Raw genomic sequence first — 26,192 nt, 5'->3', positions numbered from 1 at the left:
TTGTCGCTCTAATTTGTATCAAAAAAGTATACACAAAAGGAAATTACATAGATCAAATCCATTGTGATGAATGAGAAAATAACTGTATTTGCCATACATGAGGTACATGTCATCTTTATTCTTTCGGCTTTTCACTGAACGAGTTAAAGCAGTGTCTTGCATGCAGTATATATATAAATATATATATACACTACAACCATTATGCATATTACTAATGGGAGATTTAGGAGTCTGTGTAATCAAATCCGTTTGTTAATAAGGTCAAAACAATGTATGTATTTATTATTATTTTACATGCAAAACATATTCACCTTTATGTAGTCTTCTCATAACATGGAACAATAGATGTCATTTGCTATATGGAAACAACCACCCAGTGACAAAAACTATGGAATAAAATGTAAACAAAAGAATAAGGTCACACTAAATTTGCAAGGACTTGCGAAGTGTAACCATTAAAAATACTCTCTCACACTGGTCATTTTGATATTAACCATGATAAGGATTGCAAAGCGTTCAAACATTTAACACACGCTTGAATGAAAAGGAGCTGAGAATAGCTGTAATTGAAAATTCCAAACTCAGACTGCCTCAATAAAAGGCAATATATTTGGTTATGTTCACATTTTTAACCAATATTTTGCCGAATCCACAACAACCTTATACTCATTAACTGACAGCCATTTTTCACAAGTCATCCCGTTCTTTCAAGGTCCACGGAATATCGTGTTCTATGGCTACACGAATGCAGGACTTAGAAAAAGAAAGATTAGATTTCTATTGTTGTCATAAAAAAGGTTTGTTTTGACTCTTTTTCATTCTTTAGTTCTTAGCAGTTGAACGTCATAAACAATATTGTTTATGTCTTTGGTAGTGAGTGAATGAATTAAAAGAAATGGTGATGGATTTTCAGCTTCAACTAAAAAAAAGCTGGGAGACAGGAAAGAGGCCATGTTGGAAAATGCTCCCACACAATCAGCTTAAGATAACCGTAATGATGATGCAACAAAACTCAATGTGCAAAGTTTTACTGGCCCAGTGTGACTGATCTGACACTTGACAGGCCAAGAGGTGGACTTGTTTTAACACATGACCAAGGCAGTGATTCCAACCACTGAGATCATCAGTTGAATTTGATTTAGTCCGATAATTATTCCTTTCATTTTTATATTTATTAATCTACCCCCGTCAGCCTTTTCAGGCTGCTGATAGATTTTTTTGAGTGAAATTAAACTATAGAGGTCGGGAAACACTGGCTTGAGGTGAAGTTTCTGTTAACATGTATCCATGTAAACAAATACATTAACATAGGGGAACATCCAAAGTTGACTGATGCCTTAAATCATACAATTTGAAATTAAAAATTGAAAGGGGAGATTTAACGCTATATTAGATGGTTTACAATTTTGTTGACTCGGTTGTGACAGAATTCAACTTTGGAGGTCCCTCTGTGCTTCCAAAAACATTTACTCCACCCCAAATGCTATTGCATACATAATTCTAAGAGGAAAAAAAAACATAAATGTGTATCCACACTGAGCTGCAGAAGGTCTGACATTGTACATTGAAGTGTTCAAGTATTCTAGACACAACTAGCATTAAAGCGATTGTTTCCCCTGAACAAAGCACATATTTAAAACCCAAAAAGAAAAGTGTACGAAAAGGCAATCGTGGATTAAAAAACAAATGACATCACAACAATGCTTTTAAAATAAGCAGGCAATTCAGTGATATAGGTATAATCCAAGACACTTTATAGCAGAGCTAGCTGCATTTGAAAGTAAAGCATGAACTATGCTGTCCTTTTGAACACTTGAGAAATGTTGCCCATCTCCTTTAGTGACGGTCCTAGAAAATGTTTTTTTCTGCTTTCAAAAGGAGCCATGCTTCGATTTTAGACAGCAACCTTCAGGCTCAGGAGCTCAAGTCAGTTTGGCATAGATATCCATATTATGGGAAGGAGTCCAATGCCACTGTAAACATTTTTCTCATTCATTCTTTACAATCTCCTTGAGGCATCGCCGACATTCTTATGCATCATGCTCAGTGCTGTCTTTACATGTGGCATCCTGTTCAGCATTGTCAATTTCAGACGTTTGATAGGTTGACGGCTCTTTGATTTCAGAGCCTGAAACTTCATTGAGTTTGTCCATGAATGGTGCTTCTTTGTCAACTGGTTTTTCATCTTTCAGAACAATATCTTTGGCTTCTTCCAACATTCTTTCAGCAGCCTGTCTCTTCAAATGCTCTCTGAACACCCTCTGGATGATGACAGCCGATGTATCCTCCTGTCTGCGACGAAGGGTAGTCGTGATGGGTTCGTAAGACAATTTTGAAGGATTGGAGGCCATGAATCTCTCTTCCATTTGTGCCCTTAATATGTCCATCTCCCCGCCCTCACCAAGTACCCGTTTTGTGAAAGCAAAGAGGATGTCTAGGCAGTGGATGCGTTCGCCACTCACCAAAGGAAGATCCATAGAGATCAATTCAATCCTGTTGGGCTTGGCTATGCGTAACGGTGGATCCAAGGCATCGGCAAACTCTGATAACTTGTTGTACTCCATGAACTGGGTTACTCTTGGGTCAAACTTTTCCCAAACCTCATAAAACATTTCAAAATCATCCTCACTTAGGGGGTCGGCGCTCTCCTCCGTGGCTACACCAAAGTTTTCCAGGATGACAGCAATGTACATATTTATTACAATAAGGAAGCAAATGATGATGTAGCTGACAAAGAAGGCAATGCCAACAGAAGGAGACCCACAATCTCCTTTGACAGCACTACCAGGGTGCTCCATGCTACTATCACAGTCGTCTTTGTGTTTGTTAAGAATGGGAGCCAGGAGGCCGTCCCACCCGGCCGAGGTGGTGATCTGAAACAGGCAGATCATGCTGTTGCCGAACGTCTCAAAATTGAAAAGGTCATCAATACCCGATTCCTTCTTTACATATGCAAAGTTTGACATGCCGAAAATGGCGTAGATAAACATGACCAAAAAGAGCAGGAGACCAATGTTGAACAAGGCAGGCAGTGACATCATCAAGGCAAACAAGAGGGTGCGGATTCCTTTGGCACTTTTAATAAGGCGGAGGACTCGTCCGATTCGAGCTAGGCGGATGACTCGGAACAAAGTGGGTGACACAAAATAATCCTCAATCAGCTCCGAGAGAGACATACCTGAAAAAGAAAGGAAATATTTGTTAGCTGAGCACAAAAGCACTTTACTACCGTATTTTCTGAACTATAAGTCACACTTTTTTTCAGAGTTTGGTTGGGCCTACGACTAGTACTCCAGCACGACATATATGTTTTTTTTCTCTCAGACCACTGAAAGTCTGTTTTTTTAGGCTGTTATTGAAAAAACTGTAAATGCTACATTAACAAGTGCTTATTTAGCCTGTTGTTTCCTATTTAACTAATTTTACTTGTGCATTATTTGGCCGGTGCCAGTATAGTCCGAAAAATATGGCAATAAGCACTGGGACTCTACAGTGAGTGTAAAGAGATCGTACCAATAATTGAGAAAACGACGACGATGAAATCAAACACATTCCAGCCATTTGTGAAAAAGTATTGGCGGAGTGCGATCATCTTCATTAAACACTCGCCCGTAAAGACACAAATGAAGACCCCGTTGATCCAGCTGAGAATGTCTTTCTTTTTTTCTGACTGGTCATCAGTTTCCACCATCATGGTAACCATGTTAAGCCATATTAGAACCATGATCACAACATCAAATGCTTGTTTCGTAGTGATGTCAAATATGTAGGCTTGAATCTTGTTCTAAAATAGAAGGGACAAAAATCAAATAAAAGTCATCATGAATACGAAGAAAAACAGATGCTAAAATTACATACTGATGGTCTGGGAATAGGTTTTTGTGGCTTTTTTGAACCCAGCTTCTTCATGGCGTTATAATATTTCTTCTGTTCTTCAGTCATGAAAATGTCTTGACCTCCAAAGTATAGAGGGGATGCAAGGTATGTTAAATCACTGCAAAACTCATACTGACTGTATTTAAAAATATATACCAGTAAATACACCACAACTTCTGAAGTAACACCGATATAATTTTAGGAGGAAAACTAGTAAATTCAGCAAAACATAAGCATCTTCTCATATCACAGCTAATTTGGCTTTTATGTGACAAAGTTTAATGTTGACCATGACCATTTTATATAGTAACTCGATTAAAAGAAAGCATGGATTGTCAATTAAAATAAATAAATAATTGAATAAGAAATTTACCAGTGTTCTGCAATAATGCTGTTTGTCAGTAAAGGTTCCACAGTACAATCAGTACCTGGTTACGAAGGAAAATACTTATCTTTCGTTTTTGTTGGTTAAAGTTGTCAATTATGACACCAATGAAGAGATTGAGGGTGAAGAAGGCACCGAATATGATGAAAACGACAAAATACAGATACATCTTGAGGTTGATCTCATATGCTGGCTGTTCCCCATGCTAGAATACAAGACAAAACATCCTTTGGCTTTCTGAATGATAGATATATGCATATATGTATATTTATATCCAGTCTGATAATCATAATTTATAACTGTTGTAAAAGCTTAATGTAGTGTGATCACCTTGCTTGGGGAGTCTACTGCTGCATACATGATATCCATCCAGCCCTTGAACGTAGCCTGTGTGCATGTTCCAGATTAGCCAATTTTTAAAATATCCTTATATAGAGAAGGTGATTTAGTAACTACAACTCACCACTTGCAGCAATGCAAGGTAGCCCAGACCAACATTATCAAAGTTGATTTTATAGTTCTTCCACTTAGCCTGGTCATCTCCTAAGGACTTACATACGCTCATGTTTTGCACTTTGGTGGGCAGGAACCGTTCTGAGCTGTTGTCGAGGCAACGGTAGTACTTTCCCGCGAATAAGTTCACACCCATGATACTGAAGATGAGCCAGAAGATCAGGCACACCAGCAGCACATTGAAGATGGAGGGAATGGCACCCAGCAGAGCATTGACAACCACCTTTAGAACACCAAAAACAACAAATGTAAGCGGTATTGTAGCCGTTGTCAACTGTTGTAGAATATGGAGTGGGTGTGAGAAGCCTTACCCTCATGCCGTCAAACCTGGAAAGAGCTCTCAATGGCCTCAAAGCTCGCAGGGTTCTCAAAGACTTAATGGCCCCAAGTTCAGCAAAACCCATCGCATTGGCTACCAGACTGACCAGTGAAACCTGAAATACAACAAGTGGAAAAAAGAGTCTAATCATAGAATTTTCTTTTAATTTGGTAAATAGCAGGAGTTCATAAAATGCTGTATTGGTTTGAGCAATGGAAGATATGTACATGCTTTGTGCAGCTCTATATGATTGTAGTGCTAGAATTTTCATTCTTGTTACTTTTGTCAATTTTCCACATACATATATCTCTTAATGATAAATACACCCCATTATCAACCAGGTGTTTACCATTTCTGTAGATGGAACATAAACCTTTGCAGGTTCCTAAACAAAGCAATTCGGTATGAAAACCTCCTTTTTAACAAACTTATTTTGCTCCAACGGCTCAAGGAGTACATCTTTAACTCCTGCGATCTACCTTTTTCGGGCTTCAGCAGTTATGTATGTTTATATAGTCATGAGAAAAACCCCATTTTTATTTTAACTTTTCTTTTCAACTGGTTTCAACTTTTATGTTGTATAAATTGAGTTGAGTTCTTTTGGTATAATTCAAAAACGAAATTAAGGCATAGGTAAATTTATGTATGCAAATCTATGAATGTAAACAATTCTTTGCTTTTCATTGAATTATTCCACATATTCTAAAAGGTCTTCAAAAACAACTTACAGCAACAATAACGAAGTCAAGCCAACACCAGGCATTTGTGAAATATTTCGCATAGCCATAAGCAACCCACTTGAGTAACATTTCTAAGATGAAGATATAGGTGAACATTTTGTCTGCATACTCCAGCATTGCTTTAATGCTCTTCCTGGTTTCGATGTAGACATCTTCAAAAGCCTAGTAGTGAACAAAATAGCAAAGATTACACATTGTAATCATAATTAAACCAGTTGATGTCCTTTACAGCAATGCTTAGGCCTTTTGGGTTTCTCACGATTAAACTCATCAAGATTTTGCAATCCATGAATGATATCAGTCATGCAGTAAGAAACTTACTAAAGCACCGCTGCTAAGCAAGATCATAAAGATGATGAAGGTTTCAAACCAGTTGTGCTCCACTATTCGGAAACAGGTCTTTCTTATGGTCCACCATACTTTCCACCAGCCTACCTGAACATTTACTTGGCAACACTTGAATCTCTGTACACAATCTGAGATGGAACAAATATCAAGCACAACTTTAATTGACTGCTAATCTTGTCTGCCATTTATCTTTGGACTGATACTCACCGTTCGGAAAGCAGGCATCAGGTTCCATTGATTCCTCTAATTCAAGGTCTAGAGAGTCTCCATCTTTTTCCCCCAAGTCCACTGTGCTGCCCTCAGAGGTGCTGAGCTGGCCATCCTCATCGATGGTCTAGATGGATTAAGCAAAACAAGCATCCGACATGAGGCTAACATAGAACTGAAGCATAATAAATGCCAGTCATCTATACAAGGATGACAGGTCCCTTAGGAAATCTAATCATTGCCCTTAAAAAAAAGTCACTTGAGGAAAATGTTTTTTTCCTACCCCGGTTGACTCCCACATCCTAAAAAGACAAATGACTTGACAGACCTACAGCCTGTCAAAGCTCTTGAAATGGACTCAAGTCAAGAAACTGACTCTATTTTGGTCTGATTTTATATATTAAAAGCCATGTTTAATTGAGATGAACAGAAATTTAAGATTGTAACATTTAATATATAGTATATCATATATTAAAAGTGGCTTTGGGAGAACCATTTGAAGGTTTTTGAGTGGACTCAACTCCATAGAAAATCTTTGGCAGGAGTTGAAAGTTCATGTCGCTAAGCAACAGCACCAAAATATCACTGCACTAGAGGAGATCTACATGGAGAAATGGGTCAAAATTCCAGTGTTAAAACTTTCCTATGATGTCCAATAAAGGGTTTATAACAGTGTTGATATGACCATTTGTTACTGGCCAAACCCCTTTTTTCCATCATTATTTGCAAATAAAGTCTTTAAAAATAAGAACTGTGATTTTATGTATAATACCAAGGTGTCCAATCAGAGTGATCTTTATTGGCCAACTAAGTTAGAAACAGCAGAGGATTTATCTCCAGGCAGACTTTTTTTAAAACCAATATCCAAAACAAATGTTTTTGTGGTCAAAATGCTATTTGTATCTAGGCAGTGTTGCTCTTTCCTAGCCTTTGCAAAGGGTGTGTCTGCTAAGAAATGGAGCAGTAGAAAAGCTTGAAAGGTTTCCTAGTGAATACTGGAGGAGCCCTCGACTGTCCTGGGACTGGCTAATGCAGTGCGGGGAATGATGGAAGCATGTAACCGTGAGATGCTCTGAGCACTATAGTTAATGTGTTTGTGCCACCAATTAAGCTTTAAATGTACAACTCAAATTAGTCATTTATTTGTGATCAATTTGTGTACAAACGAACAGTAAGCAATTCTTTGGGTAATCCTGCAATGCAAAACTATTCAATGTATCTAAACGGCTTACATGCGAGCAAATATTAACAAATAAAAAGTAACATTAGCAGGGAAAACACAAACACTGGAGAATTAAATTAGGAAGAAAAACATCAGTTGCCTAAAAGGGTTTTGTAGTCTGATTATAGCTGCATTATGATAGTAATGTACAGTAATGTGCTTTTGCAAGCTTTCTTCCTTATTGTGAAGGCAAATATTTTGAGCAAACATGCTGAATAAAAAAGGGTATTGCTTTCCTCTCACGTTCCATCAAAACAAAAACATTTTTTTTAGATTAGATAACTTTATTCATCCCGTATTCGGGAAATTTCACTGTCACAGTAGCAAGAGGGTGAGACTACAGACACAGGAAAAGACATTTTAGACATAAATAAGGTGGAACCTTAGTGGCATATAAACTTATTTGCTATTTCGTGGTTTTGTTGTCTTATACTTCCCCAAGAAGAAGAACAACATGAACAAGAACTAAATAAGCACATTTTTCAAGGACTTCTGCAAGGTGTCTTCAAATAAGTGAAGCTTGCAAGTCCTTGAAACTTTTGTGTGGGGTTGGGTTGCTAAAATTCATTAGAAACTGGTGCACATGACAACGAACTTGTTCGATCAGAATAAAATCCAGTGCCCCTGCGACCCTTTGTGGAATACTTGGGTCTCAAAACTATTCTATAAAGGGCCCTTTTCTGCATCCTTACCACTAGGCATCCTGCTGCATCAGACGAGACACTGCTGAAGTCCTCTGTGTTGAGATTTTCAAAGTCGGACTCCCCCACCGCAATTGGAACATGAACCGTCAAACTGGGGTTGTTGATGAAAGACATTATGGAGTCGTCAGTCTTGCTGCATACAATATACTTGTCCCCGCTTTTGTCCACTCCAGTCACATCCCCATTTCCGTTCCTTGGTAGTGCTTTAATGGCGTGGTTGGGGATGCCGTTTGGTCCTGATGGTTTTTGGATATCCTCAAGGCATGATAGATCCTCACCCTGGCTTTGTGCATTATTCCCTAGACAGACACTATTACAAGTGCTCTGAATAAGGGATTTGACAAAGGCAATGCCCTTGTGGATCCGTGCAATTGCGATCTGCAAATTGTTTGTGTCGCTGTCGTCATCGTTGGCAGCCAGGTTGTCCGCACTGAATGAACTCAGTAGTAAGGCCAGGAAGAGGTTCAGCACCTATCAGATCATAATATGTATCATAGAATGAATCTCTGAATATGCTAAAGACACTTTCTACATAGGGTGCATGGTATTATTGTTTGCATCAGTTAGCTTGACATATAAATTCAGATGATTTGGACTCATGAATTGACCACAAGAGATGAAAATGTACCACAAGGTTTCCAATAACCATGACCATCATGTAGACAACGATGCACATAGTTGTCCCAGACACTTCCATGCAGTCCCACATGGTCTCTATCCATTCTCCACAAAGCACTCGGAAGACGATGAGGAATGAATGGAAAAAGTCATTCATGTGCCAGCGGGGTAGACGGCAGTCGCTGGAGATTTTACACACACAGTCCTTGTAGTTTTTCCCAAACAACTGCATGCCCACTACAGCAAAGATGAAGACGATAATGGCCAGCACTAGGGTCAGGTTTCCCAAAGCCCCCACAGAGTTACCAATTATTTTGATGAGGGTGTTGAGAGTAGGCCATGATTTGGCCAACTTGAATACTCGCAACTGTCAACAGAGAAAGACAAGGATTGAAACACAATTAACAACTATTTCAGACAATGCTGTGTTTGTGAAAACTTACCAATCTAAATGATCTTAAAACAGACATTCCTACAACATTAGATAAACAGAGCTCCATTAAGCTCAAACTGACAATAATTCCATCAAATATATTCCATCCCTCTTGGAAGTAATAGTAAAGATCCATCGCAATTATTTTGAAGACCATTTCAGCTGTGAAGATTCCGGTGAATACCTTTAGAGAAACAGAAAAGCCATCCTTTTGTCAAGAAGGTCGCACATTTTTAACCAAACATGCTCACCACTGAACATTTTAGTCCTCGTAAAATGGAACCATCGAACGCTTGAGTCCTTCGCAATTCAGACAAATAATTTGTTTATTGCCTTAATTATATCTTACTTTTGCTTTTTAACCATTATTTTCGTCCAAGTTAAAGCTTTCATTTGTTTTTTAGATCCAAACCTTTAACAAATCTCTGAATTCACAATAGAATGTCTTCAACTCACCATGTTCCCTACAATCAGTGTCCTGGAGAATTCCGGTGCCATTGGGTAGTGCTCCATGGCCATGAATAAGGTGTTGAGTACAATGCAGATTGTGATGGTTAAATCAGTAAATGGATCCATCACAATTACTCTGACCACCTTTTTAATCGTCATCCAGAGTGGAGAACATTCCCAGATAAGGAAGGAGTTTGCAAAACTGTACCAGCAGGGAGGACACTTCTGACGCGATTCCTCCAGTTCTGTTGCAAACACAAAAAGATTTTTTTTCAACAAATTTATTCAACAGGAAAACTGGAGACAAATATCTCTGCATTCATTAATTACCTTCCATCGTGCTGGTTATGACACTAGCTACGCTGAAAGTTCTGTCCCTGGCTGCTGGGTCCTCAAGGTAATCGGTGCAATCCTGGTTGGTTCCTCCATCGGCATCGGCGGTGTCAGCCTGTTGAGAGGGCATTTATTTTATTCTTGTCTTGAACGTGAAAAATAAAATATGGATTGTAAACATTTTAACAGCCAGACCATATTGTATTAATACAATCCTTACAGTTAAGTTCAGTTTCCATTGAACCATGTTTTTTTTTAGGATATACAAATTGGCACTGAGAAAGATTCAGTTTAAGAAGGGATTTCTGCATCCTTTTGAAATGGAAACATGATAAAATGAACTGAACTGCACTGTACTAGAAGAACAAACTATCCAATCATCTAATTTCTTTGACATTTTAAACTACTAGTAGTTTGAAAAAATCGGATTTCCCATCACAAATCCCGCTTCTAATTGCAAAATGACTAAATGTACGAAAAGGTCTGTTTAAATTTCAAAGTTTTACAACAGGTAAAGGATTACAAGCTAAGAATCACTACTGAAGACATGGCAGAGGTGACAGGACTACCCTTTCTTACTTTGTTTCTATTGGAGGTCATATCTACTGTCAGTTTAGGACGAAAGAGCCCCATAGGTGATAACGGGATTGAATCGACACCCATTAAGGAGACTACGCCGTTGCAGTCTACAGTACTCTGCTTCTTCCTACAGGGTGAAAGTAGCGGATGTGGAAAGAAGCTTGACTGGCTGATACTGCTGCCGTGTCGATCACACCCCCGGGGAAAAAACAAAGAGGTTCTTCGACTCCGGTTGTCCTCAAAAATGCTGTTCTCATCATCTGCAAACTCATTTTCTGAGCCGGCATCTCGTGATTGGCTTTGGAAACTGAAAACGCTGGTCCTGCTGTTCCGTCTGGATGAGAATGGGTGTCCATGAATACTCAGAAAGGACTAAGAGAGAAAGATATTCTTCAGTAGCAAAGACGAATACACGGGGAGTGTGATGAAGAAACAACATTAAGACGATCAATTGAATTGATGACATTTAAGGGACTTTGTGATGAAGAAGATGGCCTATGCGAAGTAAGCATTGAAAACAAAGCAAATTAAATGCCACATTTGCGATGACTGAAAATCTCAAAGATGATGTTAATAATGCAGAAGAAGCTGAAAATGATGGTGTTATAATGGTGAAATGCATTTCAAGGAAAGAAAAATCAAAAAACTGTCTTGCTAAATTCATCACCAATGACAAGAGTCGAGAAAGAAGATTTGTTTTTTTGATGATGATGCGCCACAAGCACAAAGAAGCGTGCTTGAGTCAATATAATGAAAAGGACAGCGCATGTTAGTGAGTAAAGAATGTTAGCATGGGCATGCAATGCATAACAGAAAAGTGCTTGGAAGTGTTTTTAAACAATGTAAGCACTACATAAACATAACATAAGGTATACTTGCATAATCCAGTCACACGGTAATGAATTTAGCAGTAAACATCCAGGTTCATTTGAAAGTTATCAATACGGAACCTCTGCTATTGATCGTGCTGGATCTTTTTTAATTTTGCAAGTTGACCTGATGTTGTACTCTAAACAAAATAACTAACTTTTTAGGAAGGCAATATATTACATTTGTATTTACAAAAATAATGGAATAAATTCATTCCAAAGTCAACCTTAAACCATAAAATAAAAAAATTAAACGCTTATGCTTAGTAAGAGATAAAACAACACGCCTAGATTAACCTCTAAATGGTACTGAACCTGATGAGCTGATGAGCACTTCATTTCATTGTTGAGTAAATTGTCCTCCACAGGGAAGGGATATCGGGCCTTCTTAAAGCTATCTTGAGACTCAGAGTTTGGGACCTTGCCCTCCTCTTTTCTTTTTCTCCGTCTGTTGCATCTCTCTTTGGCACTTTTGGAGCTCAGCTTGGAGGTTTCGGAGGAGCTCTCTACAAAACCGGTATTGTCACTGACTTCACCGTGTTCTGTAGAGGCGACTGCTACAGCCTGGAGTGCAGACAGGAAAATGTCAAACATATGAACAGCACACTTGCCATCAGTTTAGAAAAGCAATGTCATCTCTGGTAATACAATAACGCATTGCTGTTATTGGATTATATGTTGTGACATTTAACGTAAATACATTGGTGGCCTTTAACAAGACCATGGCAAAACAAAACGGTACAAATCATGGTGGTGATATGACTTTCCATTTTTCTGTTTATATTTTTCATCAAAGCTGCACCCTAAAAACATTAATCAAAAAATCTATTGTAAAGAACTATATCTTTAATATTTTTTAAGGCAAGGAATTATTTTTGTAATTTGATGGTAATATGTTTTGCATTTGATGCAGAAATAAACTAAAACGGATTAAAATAAATCAGTGTTTAATGAATTGATTGTAAAATATGTTGAGTTTGAGGCATTTTTCATTAGAAATAAACTAAAGCAGATTTTAGAAATAATCATACAATTTAAAAATTGCTCAAAACGGGTTAAAATGTGACCAAGACCAACAAAAAATGCGCACCTCAATGTGATTACACAAACACTAAGTCACACACAAAAAAACAAACCTGAGCATCTACTTGCTGTTTTTTGAGGCTCTCCAGCTTGGCCTGAAACTCCTCCTCCTTCTCCTGAGCCTCTTTAATGGTGGCCTGGCTTTGCTCCTCGTATGCCATTGCCACCACAGCCAATATGAGGTTGATTAGGTAGAAGGAGCCAAGAAATATGACCAGAACAAAAAACACCATGTACGGCTTTCCAGATGCCCGCAGTGTCTTTTGGGAAGCAAAAAAGACAGTCAAAATTGCAGTTCTTGTGAATTTCCAGTTTATATGCACACTATGTATGTATGTATACAAACTACGTATACATATACAGTACATGTACAGACACATCATGTGTTTGTCTGAGCCACGCCTAAACTCTTCTTTATTCACTCTGATTAAGAGACACACCTGCCCATCGTGTTGTGCATTTGTTTGAACGACCTCTTCAAAACAATTTTTTTTTCAAATCTCGTAATGTGAGAAGGCTTTCATAGAGTCCATGGGCAGTTTTTTTTTATTTAGACAAACAGAGAGAACAAATAAAGCACTTTTATTATAATCTGTGAACCATGGACATTTAACATGAAGCAATATGCTGTGTCTTTAATTTAGGCAAGCAACTTTCTGTGTGAGAGGCTTTGGAATTTATTGCATGCTAAAATCTAATTCATTTGAGGTAGACAATCAAGGTTAAATATTGGCTCACATCCAACCTGGGCCTCCTAGTGCAGTTTCAATAGTTGGATATTAAATTGCATTGGCCTAAACAAAATTAAATCAAGCATTTGGTAAATATTTCATGACCCTTTCGGTTTCACGTCATACCTGCTGGTACAGGTTTTCCCAAAAATCTTGAGTCATGAGCCTGAAGAGAGAAAGGAAGGCCCACCCAAATGAGTCGAAGCTGGTGTAACCATAATCTGGGTTTTTTCCAACTTTGATGCACGAAAAGCCTTCAGGACACTGACTAAAAGATAAGAAAAAGTGACATATATTGGATCCTGCATTGTTCTTATTTATTTATTTTTAGTATTTTTCTGCAACAATATGCTTCCCTCATAACTTAACTATGGATTCAACTTACCCAGCCTCGGTACCATTTCCACAGAGCAATGGATCCCGTTTACCCGGGAGGTAATAGTAATTGTCTGGAGGATAAAATATATTAATGTGAATAGCAAGAATAATGCAATTCCAATTCATTTAGTGTGCAGACCGCAACAAATATGTCTATCATTTATTCTGTGTTGCAGTGCTATTATAGTGGAAGTTTGCACCATTATAGGTCTTATTTGGGAAGCTCCCGTCTGATTAGACCGACTTGGCAATGCATAGATGCTGAAATGTAAATAGACCCAAAAAATAATAATAATAATTCAAATACTCACTGTTATCAAGCGAGTACTCAGTCCAGTTAAAAGACTCTTTCTGGACACTGTGAAGTGATCCATTCATGTAGGTTCCATTAAAAAAGGTACCATTGGTGGCAGAAGTATCAAGTACTGGCATGAACACACACTTTTGCTTTAAATGGCCCATGAACAGTTGCAACCCTATGAGGGCAAAGACGCTCAAGCAGAAGACAGTGAGGATCATCACATCAGCGAGTTTCTTTACCGACTGGAACAGGGCGCCGACTATGGTCTTCAAGCCTACCCAATACAGTGACATTGTTAGGACATGTCATGTAGTCAAAAACAGAAATAAATACAGTTATACTGTGGGATTGATGCATTTTTACCAATCCGTATTTCAATTTAAAGATGAGTTTTGTGTATTCAGAATGGTAATAGCATCAGTCCCATTCCAAAGAAAAATCATACTACTAATTGTGAAACAATGGTACTTTTCCCTAAGAGTGATCAATCTCAAGAATTTTTTTTTGCGAGCCAACCTTAGATACATTATGAATAGATTTAGATAGAGATACATTGAGGCTAAAAAAATCACCTCAAATTCCACCAAACTTAATTCTCACATATTCTAATTCGAATAAATCCAAAGTTCGCCGTTTGTATTGGAAACAAGCAGTGTTAAAAAAGGTACACATTTTTTTTTGCATTTAGTGCAGTTGAGGCAGATTTTCCAACAAATATGTCTTAAAATGATGGTCAACCATGTTAGAAATCATAAAGCGCTTACCTGGAATCACTGAAATAGCTTTTAAAGCTCTCAGCACTCTGAATGTGCGAAGAGCTGAGAAACTGCCTAGATTTACAAACTCGGTTACATACCTGCAAGGAAATTACAATTAAAAACTGATAATGAATAACATGCCATCAGTCTTAAACTCACTGTAATTGGAAACATGTCCTGTAGCTGTTGTTAGTAATGCGCCCAAAATTGAATGATAAGTGCTCCAGGGAAAACATATTCACTTGGGTGCAAAAAATTCTGTGATCAAATACTCACGCCATGACGATGACAGTAAAATCCAGCCAGTTCCATGGATCCCTCAGAAAGGTGAACTTCCCTATGCAGAAGCCTCGGGCTAAAATTTTAACCAGGGATTCGAAAGTGTAGATTGCAGTAAAAGTGTATCTATCGAGGGACAAAAAATGAATCCAGTAATTCTTATTTTTTGTATAATATTTGAGCAAGGAGAGGAGAAACAACATACTCAACAATTTTGGCCCAGTCAGGCGGTCGACTCAGTGTCATAAATACACAGTTGGTGATGATAGTGCACATAATCAGCAAGTTGAACAATGTGCATGCATGTTAAGGAAATGCCATTGAAATGTCGGCGAAACAACATCCAATCTATCCAGGTGGCAGAGAATATAATTACATTCCAAAGAGGATATGAGTGGACCAAAATCCAAATAGATATTCTTCGGAGAAGGTTGAAGGGGCTCAAGATGTACAAGGCAGGAGCAGCGTTGAATCGGAAGATGGAATTCCCTTTGTTTATTACTATGAAAGTCTGAGAAACAAATAGACAATCGACCACTCATATCAGGGTTTTGGAGTTAATTTAGGAGCACGCTGAACAAACTCAACAAATTGTTTCACATCTCCTTTTTACTGTCATCTTTTTCTCAGGAGACATTGGTCCAGACCAGCTCGCCTCTTTTTCTGCTCAACTAAACCAAGAAGAAAAGAGAAACTTACTTTCTGATTACGGTAGTAGGGGTCCAGGTCTTCCATGGGTGTAGAGACCATGCCTTTGGGGACCTCCCCATACACCAGCGGGACAGACTTTCCCGCCTCCAGGTCGCAGCTGGGTTTGGGTTCATCCTCATCGCAGCGCCTTTTCTTCTCCCCTTTCGGCTTTTTTGCATTCTCCTCGGCGATTCGCTTTTCGATGTCGGCGAGGGACTCGCGACTAAAGCGGCAGAAGCTGTCTGGTCCTGGTGGTACAAGCAGCTGTGCCATCTTTTCATCCTGCACCTTCAGTGCACAACTAGCTTCCTTCATGAAAAAAAGCCTGGACAAAGAAGAATGCTATTTCTTTACGGGACAAGAACACATTTTGAATTACAGTCCTACATTGTCAGTGAATGTTTTGTGGGCCAGTCAATTGTCATCTTCAATTCTAATCGAATTCCTCCTCGAATCTGACATTTAGGGTCTGGCTGTTCACACAATTTTTAGAGAGGCCCCAAATTGCATCTGGGCCTGTTCAGAGTGGACCACATGTTCAGTGATATACACAAATTGTGAATCATCTTATTTAGTACTCCCTGTAAAGCAAGAAATATAACAGACACTGCAAAATTCCACTAAACACACTAAAAATACCGCACATTCTGTGAGTATAATTCTTTGTTTAAATGTGTATATGTTGCTGATTTAAAATATACACTAGCCCTTCAGTTAAATTGTTTACTGTGAAGAAGCATCAGATTTCTCACTCACCCACCTCTTTGGTAAAATATAGTTGTGCAACTATACCCATAAATGTCAGTCAATACGTTGATGGAGGAAATGCATACCTTTCACATTAATAATCATCATTAAGTACTAATTTTGACATTGCAAATTCCCAAGATAAGCACGGATAAAACCATGTTACATACTCCCATAACAGCATCCCGGAAAGGAAAGTTCAGGAATCTATAGACTCAGAAAGTAGTGCTTCATCTTCGGCGCCATCACATTTTCATATTAGTATAAGTGAATGTGATTGATTATTTCTATGAATTCTTGATAGATTTAACCATTTGGAATGAATTCTAATCCAACAAAAAATCCTATTTCTCTAAAAAACATGTATCGACAGGAAATAATTTGATTAGCCTATTGAATATGATGCCAAGCACATACAGAAATGAAATGTCAGCGAGCAATCCTCTATTCAATCATCTGCTTCAAAAGAAAAAGACGACATGTCCATAACCAAAAAGTGAGTGCAGGCTTGCCAGTCTTTGGCAACTTGACAAAAACTGTGGGCCCAAGTCATTTTTTTTCTGTCACACAAACAACACTCGAGGCCAACACCCTACTGCATGAGTAAAAAGACGCAATCAGCTAAAGTGGTCACTCCTGTCACAGCCAACTCACCCGACACGACTCTCGTGAGTCCACCCCACACACTCTTCCCCTGTAGCCCATGACAAATCATGACCAACTCTAGACACTGTCATATAAATCACCCAAAATATAAATCCCCTAGATTTAAAGGCAGCTATAAAAGCTTAAATCACACTCCAGCAAATGACAGAGATGCAGTTAGCACACCTTAGGTCTCAGTGGCTCATATTTAGTAAACTCAGGCTTCATTCATTCATTTTCCAAACCGCTTATCCTCACAGGGGTCGCGTTAGTACTCCTAGGCGTGGGACACCCCAGCCAATCAGAGGGCGCCAGACGGACAACTTTTCAATCTTGGGGGGAAAAAAGTATCAGAATCCAAATTAGATATGGCTCCCTCTTGAGGCATTTTATGATCAAAAGATTTGTATTTATAAATAAACTCTCACCTAGCAAAACTTGAAATAACAGTTATTGATAAAAGTGCGGAATGAAATACTATAAAGTTCACCGTTTGTTTTGAGAAGCGTTTACCATGGATATCAGCAACTAAATAAGAGGTGGTGGTGTCAGGTTTCCATAACTGATCAATATGAGGATTACAAATTAATTTGTTACAGTAAAGCTTGGTTGCTCAGGACATTTGAAAGGAAAATATCCACATTCAACATATTTCGTCATTTTCTCCATGTATTTTATAATCCTGAATTTCCTCAAATTTAAAGGATGAAAAATGCAATATCTTTGACAATTCTAATTGGATATCCAATTATAGTTACAGCTACTGAAAGCTTGTCAAAATCTTAGCAATGACAGCCAAAAATCTTTAAGACATTTTTTGATCCAAAGTGTTGGGTTTGTTGGAATGGCTCACATATTAGCATATGGTAACATTTTAACATTTTTTTCAGGATCCAATTTACTAGTCAGAGAAAGCCCAGTTTGACTCACATATTGCACCTGATTATATTCTTGGATTTGAAATGACTATGATTAAATCAGAAAAATGAAGAACTTTCGTTCTGTTATTCGATCAGTGTATTGCCTCTGCAAGCCAAAATCCAGAGCTCTCATGTCCAAATTCTAAGCAGGGGAGGTAAAATTAGACCTAATTATGACCCTCTCTTCTCTGTAGATAAATTTAAGATTGGACATGACTATGATGGATCATAGGTGAGACTTCCCTCCCTTAGCAGCATGAAAAGATTCATCCTGCTAATAGGCTTGACTCCCGTGATGTGTGAGGGAGCCCATTGCTCTATTAAATATGAATGCACTTCAGACTGCAACGCTTTGCCACTGAGAGCTTTTGCCTTTGGTTTAATAGTGTAATAGTATACTTCCACATTTTGCATTGCGAAGCAAGAAATCAATCACAAACAAAGCTGGTCAATCAACCCCCCACAGCACTGGATTTTGTGCATGTGTGACATAATCGTAGAAGCGTGGTGTTGCTTGAAAACTTCCACAATGTCTTTGGGGGGATAGTTTTTCACTGGGGATTAAAATAATACTTAATTATATTCTGGTTTCCTGTTTTTTTCCTTATTATTTATGTAATTAGAAATCGGAGTGGGAGTAAGCAGTCTATGGAATGAATAGATGTATCGACAATGTTGTTGTGGGAACCAATCAGGCGTTAAGCCTTATCAAAAATTTCAAGAATGAGAAGAAAAAAGAATAGGTTAACCTTGATGGGATTTCAACCCAATCAGGTCATCATTCATCCACTATCAACTGTATATTTTCCACTTGAAATATCCTCTGACACTTTGAACCTTCAAATAGAGCCACTCCACTTTATCGGCAACCTGTCGCCGTCTCCGACTTGACCCAGCATCATTGTACGTTCGTTCAACTTTGGAAAAACACAGTCCTTCTTTGACCTTGCATTGTATCTGTTATCCTAACTATCGCCTTGTTAAAATTTCCAAGCCTGCTAGGGAACTTAAAACATGCAACTGTTGATTTTTTTAAAACAAATGACCCATTTGAATATTGAATTAAATCATAAAGTGGATGATTAGAAGTATTTTGGACACCCTCTAGTGCAAAGTAAGAGCAATGGGAATCACCGATGAATATCACTTCTGCCTATGTCAACATGGGAAGATTACTGTTGACAGAACACACATCAAACTAATTACATTAAATTAATATAAGGGTAGTCTTTGGACCTTGGAAGTTTGTGTATATGCTTTCAAAAAGGTCTTACCTTGTAATGGATCATTGTTATTTATGCCTTTACAAAGCTAATACTTGTCAGAAATGTGTTTGTTTAACAACAATCATAGATGACAACCTTAAACCAGGTTTAAGGCCAGTTTAGTGCAGGAAATTGTGTGTGTGTGTGTGTGTGTGTGTGTTGGTGTGGTGATGGCGGGTGTAATGCCATGATAGGTTCGCTTTATCTATTTTTATCTTTGTAGTTTACGTGATTGAATATAGCTTGCAAAGGATTCACAAATCATTGTACTCATTTTAAATTTTTCACGACTGACTTAGAATTGTGGTTTGGATTAGATAACTTTGGCCTACTAGTAACACGCTAGATGTTGACTGGTCATTTTATTTGAGTGATGAATGGCCTTCCAAGGACTAACTGGCTGGTGAGTACTATTGCACTGATAGTAAAAACATGCAAAGCCCAACCCTTAGAAGGTGGACCTTCATCTTCGAAACAATAAAACAATGTGCTTTTTTATGACAAAACCCGTACAGGGTGATCACAGTATTGAATTTGTAACCTCCTATGGGACTGCTCTTAAGTGCTCTCCACCAGTGCTTTTCCTCTTTGCAGACAACACAATTAAGATGTTCCTCATTTAGGGCGTTGGCGACGAAGAACCGCCAACACAGTTCCCTACACGTAGACATTTGACGTGCGAGCGTCCATAGGCAACGGTGCGCACAGATGTCTACAGTCTGGCAAGAAGGCAAACAGGACAGTCTGTAATTGACGGCAATCTAATAAGGCTGTTGACAGCCATGCAAACAGGAAGTGCCCTGAGCTGGACTGTGGCCTCACAACTGCTGCCATGCCCATTAACAATGCCAGTGAAGAATGCCCTTGTTGGTGATCATTTGTTACTTTCATCCCATTCAAAGCCGGCAAACATTGGCATTAAAAAGAAGGGAAACATTTCTTTAATGATATATTCACTCAAAAATATTTGAATGAATTTGACAATGTACGTGCATATGGACATTATAAAATAATACAAATACAATTGAGGAATTGTAAAGGTAAAAAAACAACTTTATATAGATATATTTAATTACACACATTGTGTGGTACTTACCATTAGTTTTCCATCGTCTCCAGTTGACCGACAAGCCAGAAACATCCAATTTATAACTTCAGAGAGCTGCCTCCCCGCCCCAAAAGGGAGAAAAGTAGTTGTTAAAAGAAACTAATTTGTCCGTGTGAGTGGTAGGTAGAGAGCTTGCTTCTAATGACTTCATGAAAAAAAAGAAAGAAAAAAAAAAAGAAAAAGAGGGAGCTCGCCAGAGAGAGCCTCTCATCCGCCCTTCGTGCGACTGTCTGACTGGTGGACCTCAGCTTCCTGGGTACCAGAAGAGGGCAGAGACACAGTCAACTCTCCTCTTGCCGGGTTCAACTTGATTACTGTGTGAAATTGATCGGGATGTTTGGCCATGTTTAGATGTAATTTAATTTGATTGAAAATAAATGGGCATGAGAAAGACAACATTTGAGGATGTTTTTATTTGGCATTACTACAATGATGTTCTGGAGGAGTGGGGATGTTTTATTCCGTCTAAAAGGTGATCTATGAAAGGGATAGGTGGCAAGAAATAATGTCTAAAAAGTTGACATTTGTTGCACAACGGGCGCTTTTGCTTTTTTTTTTAATATCTCTATTGGGAGGTGCGTTTACATAGGACCTCAGCAGGTGGTCTGTTGCCACCTAACGGTTACATTTGGTGATACTAAAATAAATAATAAAGTAAATTAATAGGTTGATTAAACTAAAACACGATGTGATTTAACTATATATATGTATATGAATATATATGTGTATATACATATATTTTTATATATATGAATATATATGTGTATATACATATTTATATATATATATATATATATATATATATATATATATATATATATATATATATATATATATATATATATATATTCATGTGTGTGTGTGCAAAAGATTAGCTTTCAAAATCTTGAATCATGCTGCCATGGCATTAGTTCCGTTTTATTTGCAGAATAGCGTTAATATGAATGCTTGATCCTCTCAGCATTCCCATAATATTCCCAGCTGAAAAACACTTGCCCTTTGTCTGGTTAGTTCTTTCATTGATCCCATTATTTCCATTTTCTGAGCTTGAACAGGCACTTGTCAAATCTAAATTATTCTTACCTTATTAATCATTTAATGCCAGATTTCCTTGCCAGCAGGAAAAGGTCACAGAGCCCAGCGCCTGGGAAGGTGGGCATCCTGTCGGTCTGTTTAATACTTAGGATCAACTAGTAACCTGCTAGGGGCGTTGTTGAGCTCTTTTAAAATTCTTGAGTGTGGTTAAAAAGGAAGTGCTCTTTGAATGAGGGTCACATTTTCTTCAGACACGGACCAAAGCATCATCCCAGAGTAGCAGGTGTTCCTCATGGCTCAGCCGGTAGTCTTGAATCCAACACAAGATGGTTTATTGTTTTCTGCCTTAACCACAGCTCTGTTATCTTTACTTTCCAGTTAAACGATGAGCAAGGAATTTCTTTGATTTCCTCCCAGAAATCCACCACGGAAGCAAGATTTTCCACAATATCTGCTTGCTTTAATTTTGTCAATTCTATCATTGGATCTGGGGTCATAGGTAAGCTTAAAAATGTGTTTCTTTTAATTCTGTTAGGCATGAGCTCTAAATAGTTTTTCCCAGTATTCGTTTATTATAGTCAGTACAGAAATTTGGTGGAAAATACTAGCTTGCATAACATTGTGAGCTTTGCCTTGCAGCGGTAAAATCTCTTGATCATATGACCAGAGCCTCTGTGATCAACTTGGACTCTTTAAGACCCAAAATGCCCTGTAGCACAGCTGGGTCACACGACCTCTTGACCCCAGGGATAACTGGGGGTTGATGTTTGCCCACATTCTGATAATGTGACTTTGTGGTTTGAATATTAAAGAAGTTTACTAAAGCAAACATGATTTGCCCCACACTCACATAGTAGTTATAATCTTCCAAAGTTACGTATCACTAGAGAAAAAATTAAGTAGTCAGCCTGACGACCATAGAACAATTGATAAAAATACACTGCACTTTAATTGATTATTTTTTAATTTTAATTTCAACCAGGTTTACCATATGCATTAAATCAAGCAGGCCTACCATGTGGCCTTTTACTCCTGATTCTTGTGGCATTCATCACAGGTGAGTACATGCCTTTTATTAAAAGTTACGGTACGCTGATAATTTTCTTTTATGTATCATGGAAGACTACACAATCATCCTACTCATAAAAGGTGGCAACTTGTCAGGGGCCAACAGCTATCAGGCGCTAGTGCAAAGCGCATTTGGATTTCCGGGATTTTTTATTTTATCAGTGCTGCAGTTCCTCTATCCGTTCATTGGTAAGTCAAATCAAGATTCATATTTTGTTGTATTCATAATCCAATGGAAGATAGATTCGGGAGTTGCTTTGAGTATTCATCCATTCTCCAGTAGAAAGTTTCACAGTTTCACTAAATGGCCATAAAATATCACTGGATTGCTTTGTCATCACTTTCTAAAAATAAAAGGTGCTTAACATGTCGAAGCTAAGCAGCAACTAAATCTGAGATTTTCCACTGGTTGTCATGGTGACACAAGCCTTAATTGGCATGATGTGAAACTGTGCATGTGTTAAGTATTTATTATAATATGCACTTTTGCACTGTAGTTAATTTCAAAACCATCAATATGTTTTGTGAATCTCAAAGTTCAGTGTGAGTACCACTGTGATACACACAAAAGTATCACTGAATAACTCAGGTGACACCAATGTTGGCACCATTTTGTTACACCTCCTATTAAAGTTTTGCTTTCTTCCCCAAGCTATGATCAGCTACAACATTACAACAGGTGACACACTGACCAAAGTGTTTCAGAGGATTCCTGGAGGTTAACTACCAGTCGTCACGTTGATCCATATCAGGCCAGTCCCCAACACAAAGTGCTGAAAATGGGTTCTTTCTGCAGTTGGACCAGATCACTTATTCGCCGACCGCCGTTTTGTCATTGTGATATCTACAGTCTTATGCACGCTGCCTCTCTCGCTTTTTCGAAATATAGGGAAACTTGGCAAGGTGAGCGTCATCATGGCAGAATCCAAGTGTTGTTTTTGCCTTTAAATTGTCCGTGTCTGGCCCCAGGTTTCATTATTGTCAATGGTACTGACCGTTGTCATTCTAATTATTGTAATTATCAGAGCAGCGACATTGGGACCTCAAATGTATGTATTAGTAGCATTCATTTGTATTTTCATTTTAATTGAATATTTAATATAGCACATGTATTGCAATGTGGGAATAATCAACAAAAATTTGGCTTCTTGCCTAGTTCCCCAACAGAAGATGCTTGGGTTTTTGGAAAGTGGAATGCTGTTCAGGCAGTCGGCATCATGTCTTTTGGTGAGTTTGCCTCGAAATGTTTTTGGACAATGCTGAAAATGTACTTTCATGCAAACGAGAAGACAAAAATGCCACCTAGCGTGAATGCCGTTTAGTTATAGAATTAATTGACTGGCGAGCAGTCCAATGTGTTCACAGTAGTGAACGAATGAGTGAATAAATGGGAAGAATAAGAGAGGCAGAGTGAAGAATGACACATAGAAGTATGGAGTAAAATGACTCTGCAGGTTATTGTGTAAAAAGTCAAATAAAATCATTTGAATGACTCACTTAGACCCCAAAATAAAATATTCTTAAAGTTATCCTGACTTTTCTACTAATTTTCTATAATCCTGATGTTCTGCGCCCATGTGTCTCCTCAGCCTTCATTTGCCACCATAACAGCTTTCTAATCTACGGCTCTTTGGAGCAACCCACACTAACCAATTGGACTCGGGTCACTCACATCTCGGTAGGCTCAGCATTAATAATCAGCGCCGTGTTTGCAATGTCAGGCTATGTCACCTTTAAGGGATACACACAAGGTATGTGTGAACATCAGTTCTGCTATTTAAAAAAAAATGTAAACACTGAATAAAGATGTTGTCTCCTTGTGGCCAGGAGACATATTTGAGAATTACTGCAAAGATGATAATCTGGCAACATTTGGTCGCTTCTGTTTTGGCCTCAGCATCATAACAACGTTTCCACTGGAGTGTTTTGTCACTCGAGAGGTAAGCCTAGATTTTGACACCTGTACGTTTGCTCAGAGTTCATAACTTTGTCTTTATATCATCAGGTGTTTACCGGTGAATTTATATCATTGATATTCATATAACTCCATCACTCTCTTCTTTCTTAGGTGATTTCAAACTCCATTTGTGGTCGGGAACTTTCCAGAGTGGAACACATGTCAATAACTGTGATCATAGTTGGAGTTTGTACAGCAATATCCATGGCTTACGACTGCCTGGGAGTTGTTTTGGAGTTGAATGTAAGTCACCTTTTTTTCTGAAACTGTATTATTTTTAATTTATTTTTAATGGAGTTCTCCACCAACCAGGGGGCTCTGAGCGCCACCCCCCTGATATTCATCATCCCAGCCGCATGCTTCCTCAAGCTCTCCCCCGGATGCTGGTATCACTGCAAAAACCTGATACCCACCCTGTTGATCGTTCTCGGCCTGTTTGTCATGATCACTGGTTTGACAATGACCGGTCTCAATCCACAAGACTGCTCACACGGAATGGAGATGTTTTACTGTGCAGATGCCAATGTTTCTACCAATCCACCCCCAGTATGACTGCTACTTAGTATTTGTCCACAAGGCTTTATAATTCAAATTTGGACATACAAGTGTCTTAGTAACATTTTCCATTGTATAATTTTCAACAAATATTACCACTGGTGACACAAAGGGTTTCTTGTGGTATTTAAAAAAATCACCGAATTAAAACTGTTCAAAGTTTAGGTCAGGTTTTATTGAGCTTTTAAGAACAATATATTTGAATGTGATCTTTTATAAATATTTGTTTTATAACATGTGTTTAGGTACTGTTTGTTCAGACTTCATGTGCAATATGTTCAAATGAAATCATTTCTTGAGTACATTTAAAGGCAATTGTTGCTCTTTAAATTGTGTCCAACAGCAATAATGATAAAACCTCTAACATTGTTTCAAATGTGTACATACAATGCTACTGTTTTCCTTATATTTATGCCAGAAAAGGCCTGTATTATTTTAAGTTAGGGAGCCATTTTTTTTCTAAACAAAGGAACTGTGTGTTTTGATTTCTTTATCCATTAATGTGTACAACATTGTGTCTTTCTCCATTCTTTTTCTGAACCGCTTATCCTTACAAGAGTCGTGGGGGGTGCTGGAGCTCATCTCAGCTAACTTTGTGCACTAGGTGGGGGACACCCTGAATTGGTGGCCATCCAATCGCAGGGCACAAGGTGATGGACAACCATTCACGCTTACACTCATTCCTAGTGGCAATTTAGAGTTTTGAGGTGTGGGGGGAAACCGGAGTACCTGGAGAAAACCCACGCAAGCCCGGGGAGAATATGCAAACTCCACACAGGGAGGACCGACCTGGGATCGAACCCTCGACTGCAGAATTTATATCATTTATAGATCCAAAACCCTGTGTTCAACTGCTTGATGGAGAACAGTAAATTATGCAAAATGTAGTGAAGATCTGAATAAAAGGACGTGTGCATTGGGAAACTAAGGGAAGGTCAAATTAGGTCTCCAAGTAAATGTTTTCCAATGTTGCAAATGATTGAAAACTGATGGAGATGACTGTTCATTTCCCTTATTTCCCACATAGAGTCACTGTTGACACACAAATGCAAGCAATAAAAGGAAACCCGCAAAGA

At 38.3% G+C, this 26,192-nt stretch overlaps 2 protein-coding genes across 11 annotated transcripts; one reads left to right on the top strand and one right to left on the bottom strand.

The window, feature by feature from the left end:
• Positions 1–126: 126 nt before the first annotated feature.
• scn1laa (sodium channel, voltage-gated, type I-like, alpha) lies at positions 127–21,629 on the bottom strand. Of its 9 annotated transcripts, none has more exons than XM_077617229.1 (27): positions 21,585–21,629; positions 20,490–20,753; positions 15,826–16,141; positions 15,520–15,637; positions 15,332–15,422; positions 15,124–15,252; positions 14,854–14,945; positions 14,100–14,363; positions 13,796–13,859; positions 13,537–13,678; positions 12,733–12,939; positions 11,912–12,160; positions 10,146–10,263; positions 9,822–10,060; positions 9,376–9,549; positions 8,943–9,299; positions 8,303–8,785; positions 6,389–6,515; positions 6,155–6,309; positions 5,822–5,995; positions 5,086–5,208; positions 4,725–4,997; positions 4,592–4,648; positions 4,329–4,466; positions 3,859–3,963; positions 3,514–3,784; positions 127–3,178 (listed from the first exon to the last, which is right to left on the bottom strand). In XM_077617229.1, the coding sequence occupies exons 3-27, from the start codon at positions 16,129–16,131 to the stop codon at positions 2,031–2,033; spliced, it is 5,604 nt and encodes a 1,867-aa protein (XP_077473355.1). In that variant the 5' UTR covers positions 16,132–16,141; positions 20,490–20,753; positions 21,585–21,629; the 3' UTR covers positions 127–2,030. The 9 variants fall into 9 exon arrangements, with proteins under 9 accessions (XP_077473355.1, XP_077473358.1, XP_077473352.1 ...); XM_077617232.1 differs by lacking the exons at positions 20,490–20,753; positions 21,585–21,629 and adding exons at positions 10,728–11,099; positions 17,218–17,379; XM_077617226.1 differs by lacking the exons at positions 20,490–20,753; positions 21,585–21,629 and adding an exon at positions 17,218–17,379 and having other exon boundaries at positions 8,943–9,169; positions 9,239–9,299.
• A 103-nt stretch (positions 21,630–21,732) lies between these two features.
• slc38a11 (solute carrier family 38 member 11) lies at positions 21,733–26,190 on the top strand. Of its 2 annotated transcripts, none has more exons than XM_077617241.1 (12): positions 21,733–21,840; positions 21,915–22,035; positions 22,519–22,593; positions 22,701–22,793; positions 23,257–23,322; positions 23,401–23,507; positions 23,574–23,653; positions 23,761–23,831; positions 24,194–24,355; positions 24,432–24,544; positions 24,673–24,804; positions 24,874–26,190. In XM_077617241.1, the coding sequence occupies exons 1-12, from the start codon at positions 21,829–21,831 to the stop codon at positions 25,111–25,113; spliced, it is 1,272 nt and encodes a 423-aa protein (XP_077473367.1). In that variant the 5' UTR covers positions 21,733–21,828; the 3' UTR covers positions 25,114–26,190. The 2 variants fall into 2 exon arrangements, with proteins under 2 accessions (XP_077473367.1, XP_077473366.1); XM_077617240.1 differs by having other exon boundaries at positions 22,659–22,793.
• The last annotated feature ends 2 nt before the right edge of the window (positions 26,191–26,192 follow it).

Source organism: Stigmatopora argus, chromosome 13, assembly GCF_051989625.1.
Source record: "Stigmatopora argus isolate UIUO_Sarg chromosome 13, RoL_Sarg_1.0, whole genome shotgun sequence".
NCBI classification, from domain to species: domain Eukaryota; kingdom Metazoa; phylum Chordata; class Actinopteri; order Syngnathiformes; family Syngnathidae; genus Stigmatopora; species Stigmatopora argus.
The sequence above is the reverse complement of the archived record's forward strand: the minus strand, read 5'-3'. Positions and strand labels throughout refer to the sequence as shown.

Excerpts from the sequence above, each read along its gene's own strand:
- scn1laa (XM_077617232.1), bottom strand. The coding sequence starts at position 17,300 with ATGACAGTGTCTAGAGTTGGTCATGATTTGTCATGGGCTACAGGGGAA. Across the intron at positions 14,946-15,123 it reads TTTACTGTCATCGTCATGGC|GTATGTAACCGAGTTTGTAA; the intron begins GTGAGTATTTGA and ends ATTTCCTTGCAG. Across the intron at positions 11,100-11,911 it reads AGTGCTCATCAGCTCATCAG|TCCTTTCTGAGTATTCATGG; the intron begins GTTCAGTACCAT and ends TTTCTCTCTTAG.
- slc38a11 (XM_077617240.1), top strand. Across the intron at positions 22,794-23,256 it reads GTTCCTCTATCCGTTCATTG|CTATGATCAGCTACAACATT; the intron begins GTAAGTCAAATC and ends TTCTTCCCCAAG. Across the intron at positions 23,832-24,193 it reads AGTCGGCATCATGTCTTTTG|CCTTCATTTGCCACCATAAC; the intron begins GTGAGTTTGCCT and ends GTGTCTCCTCAG.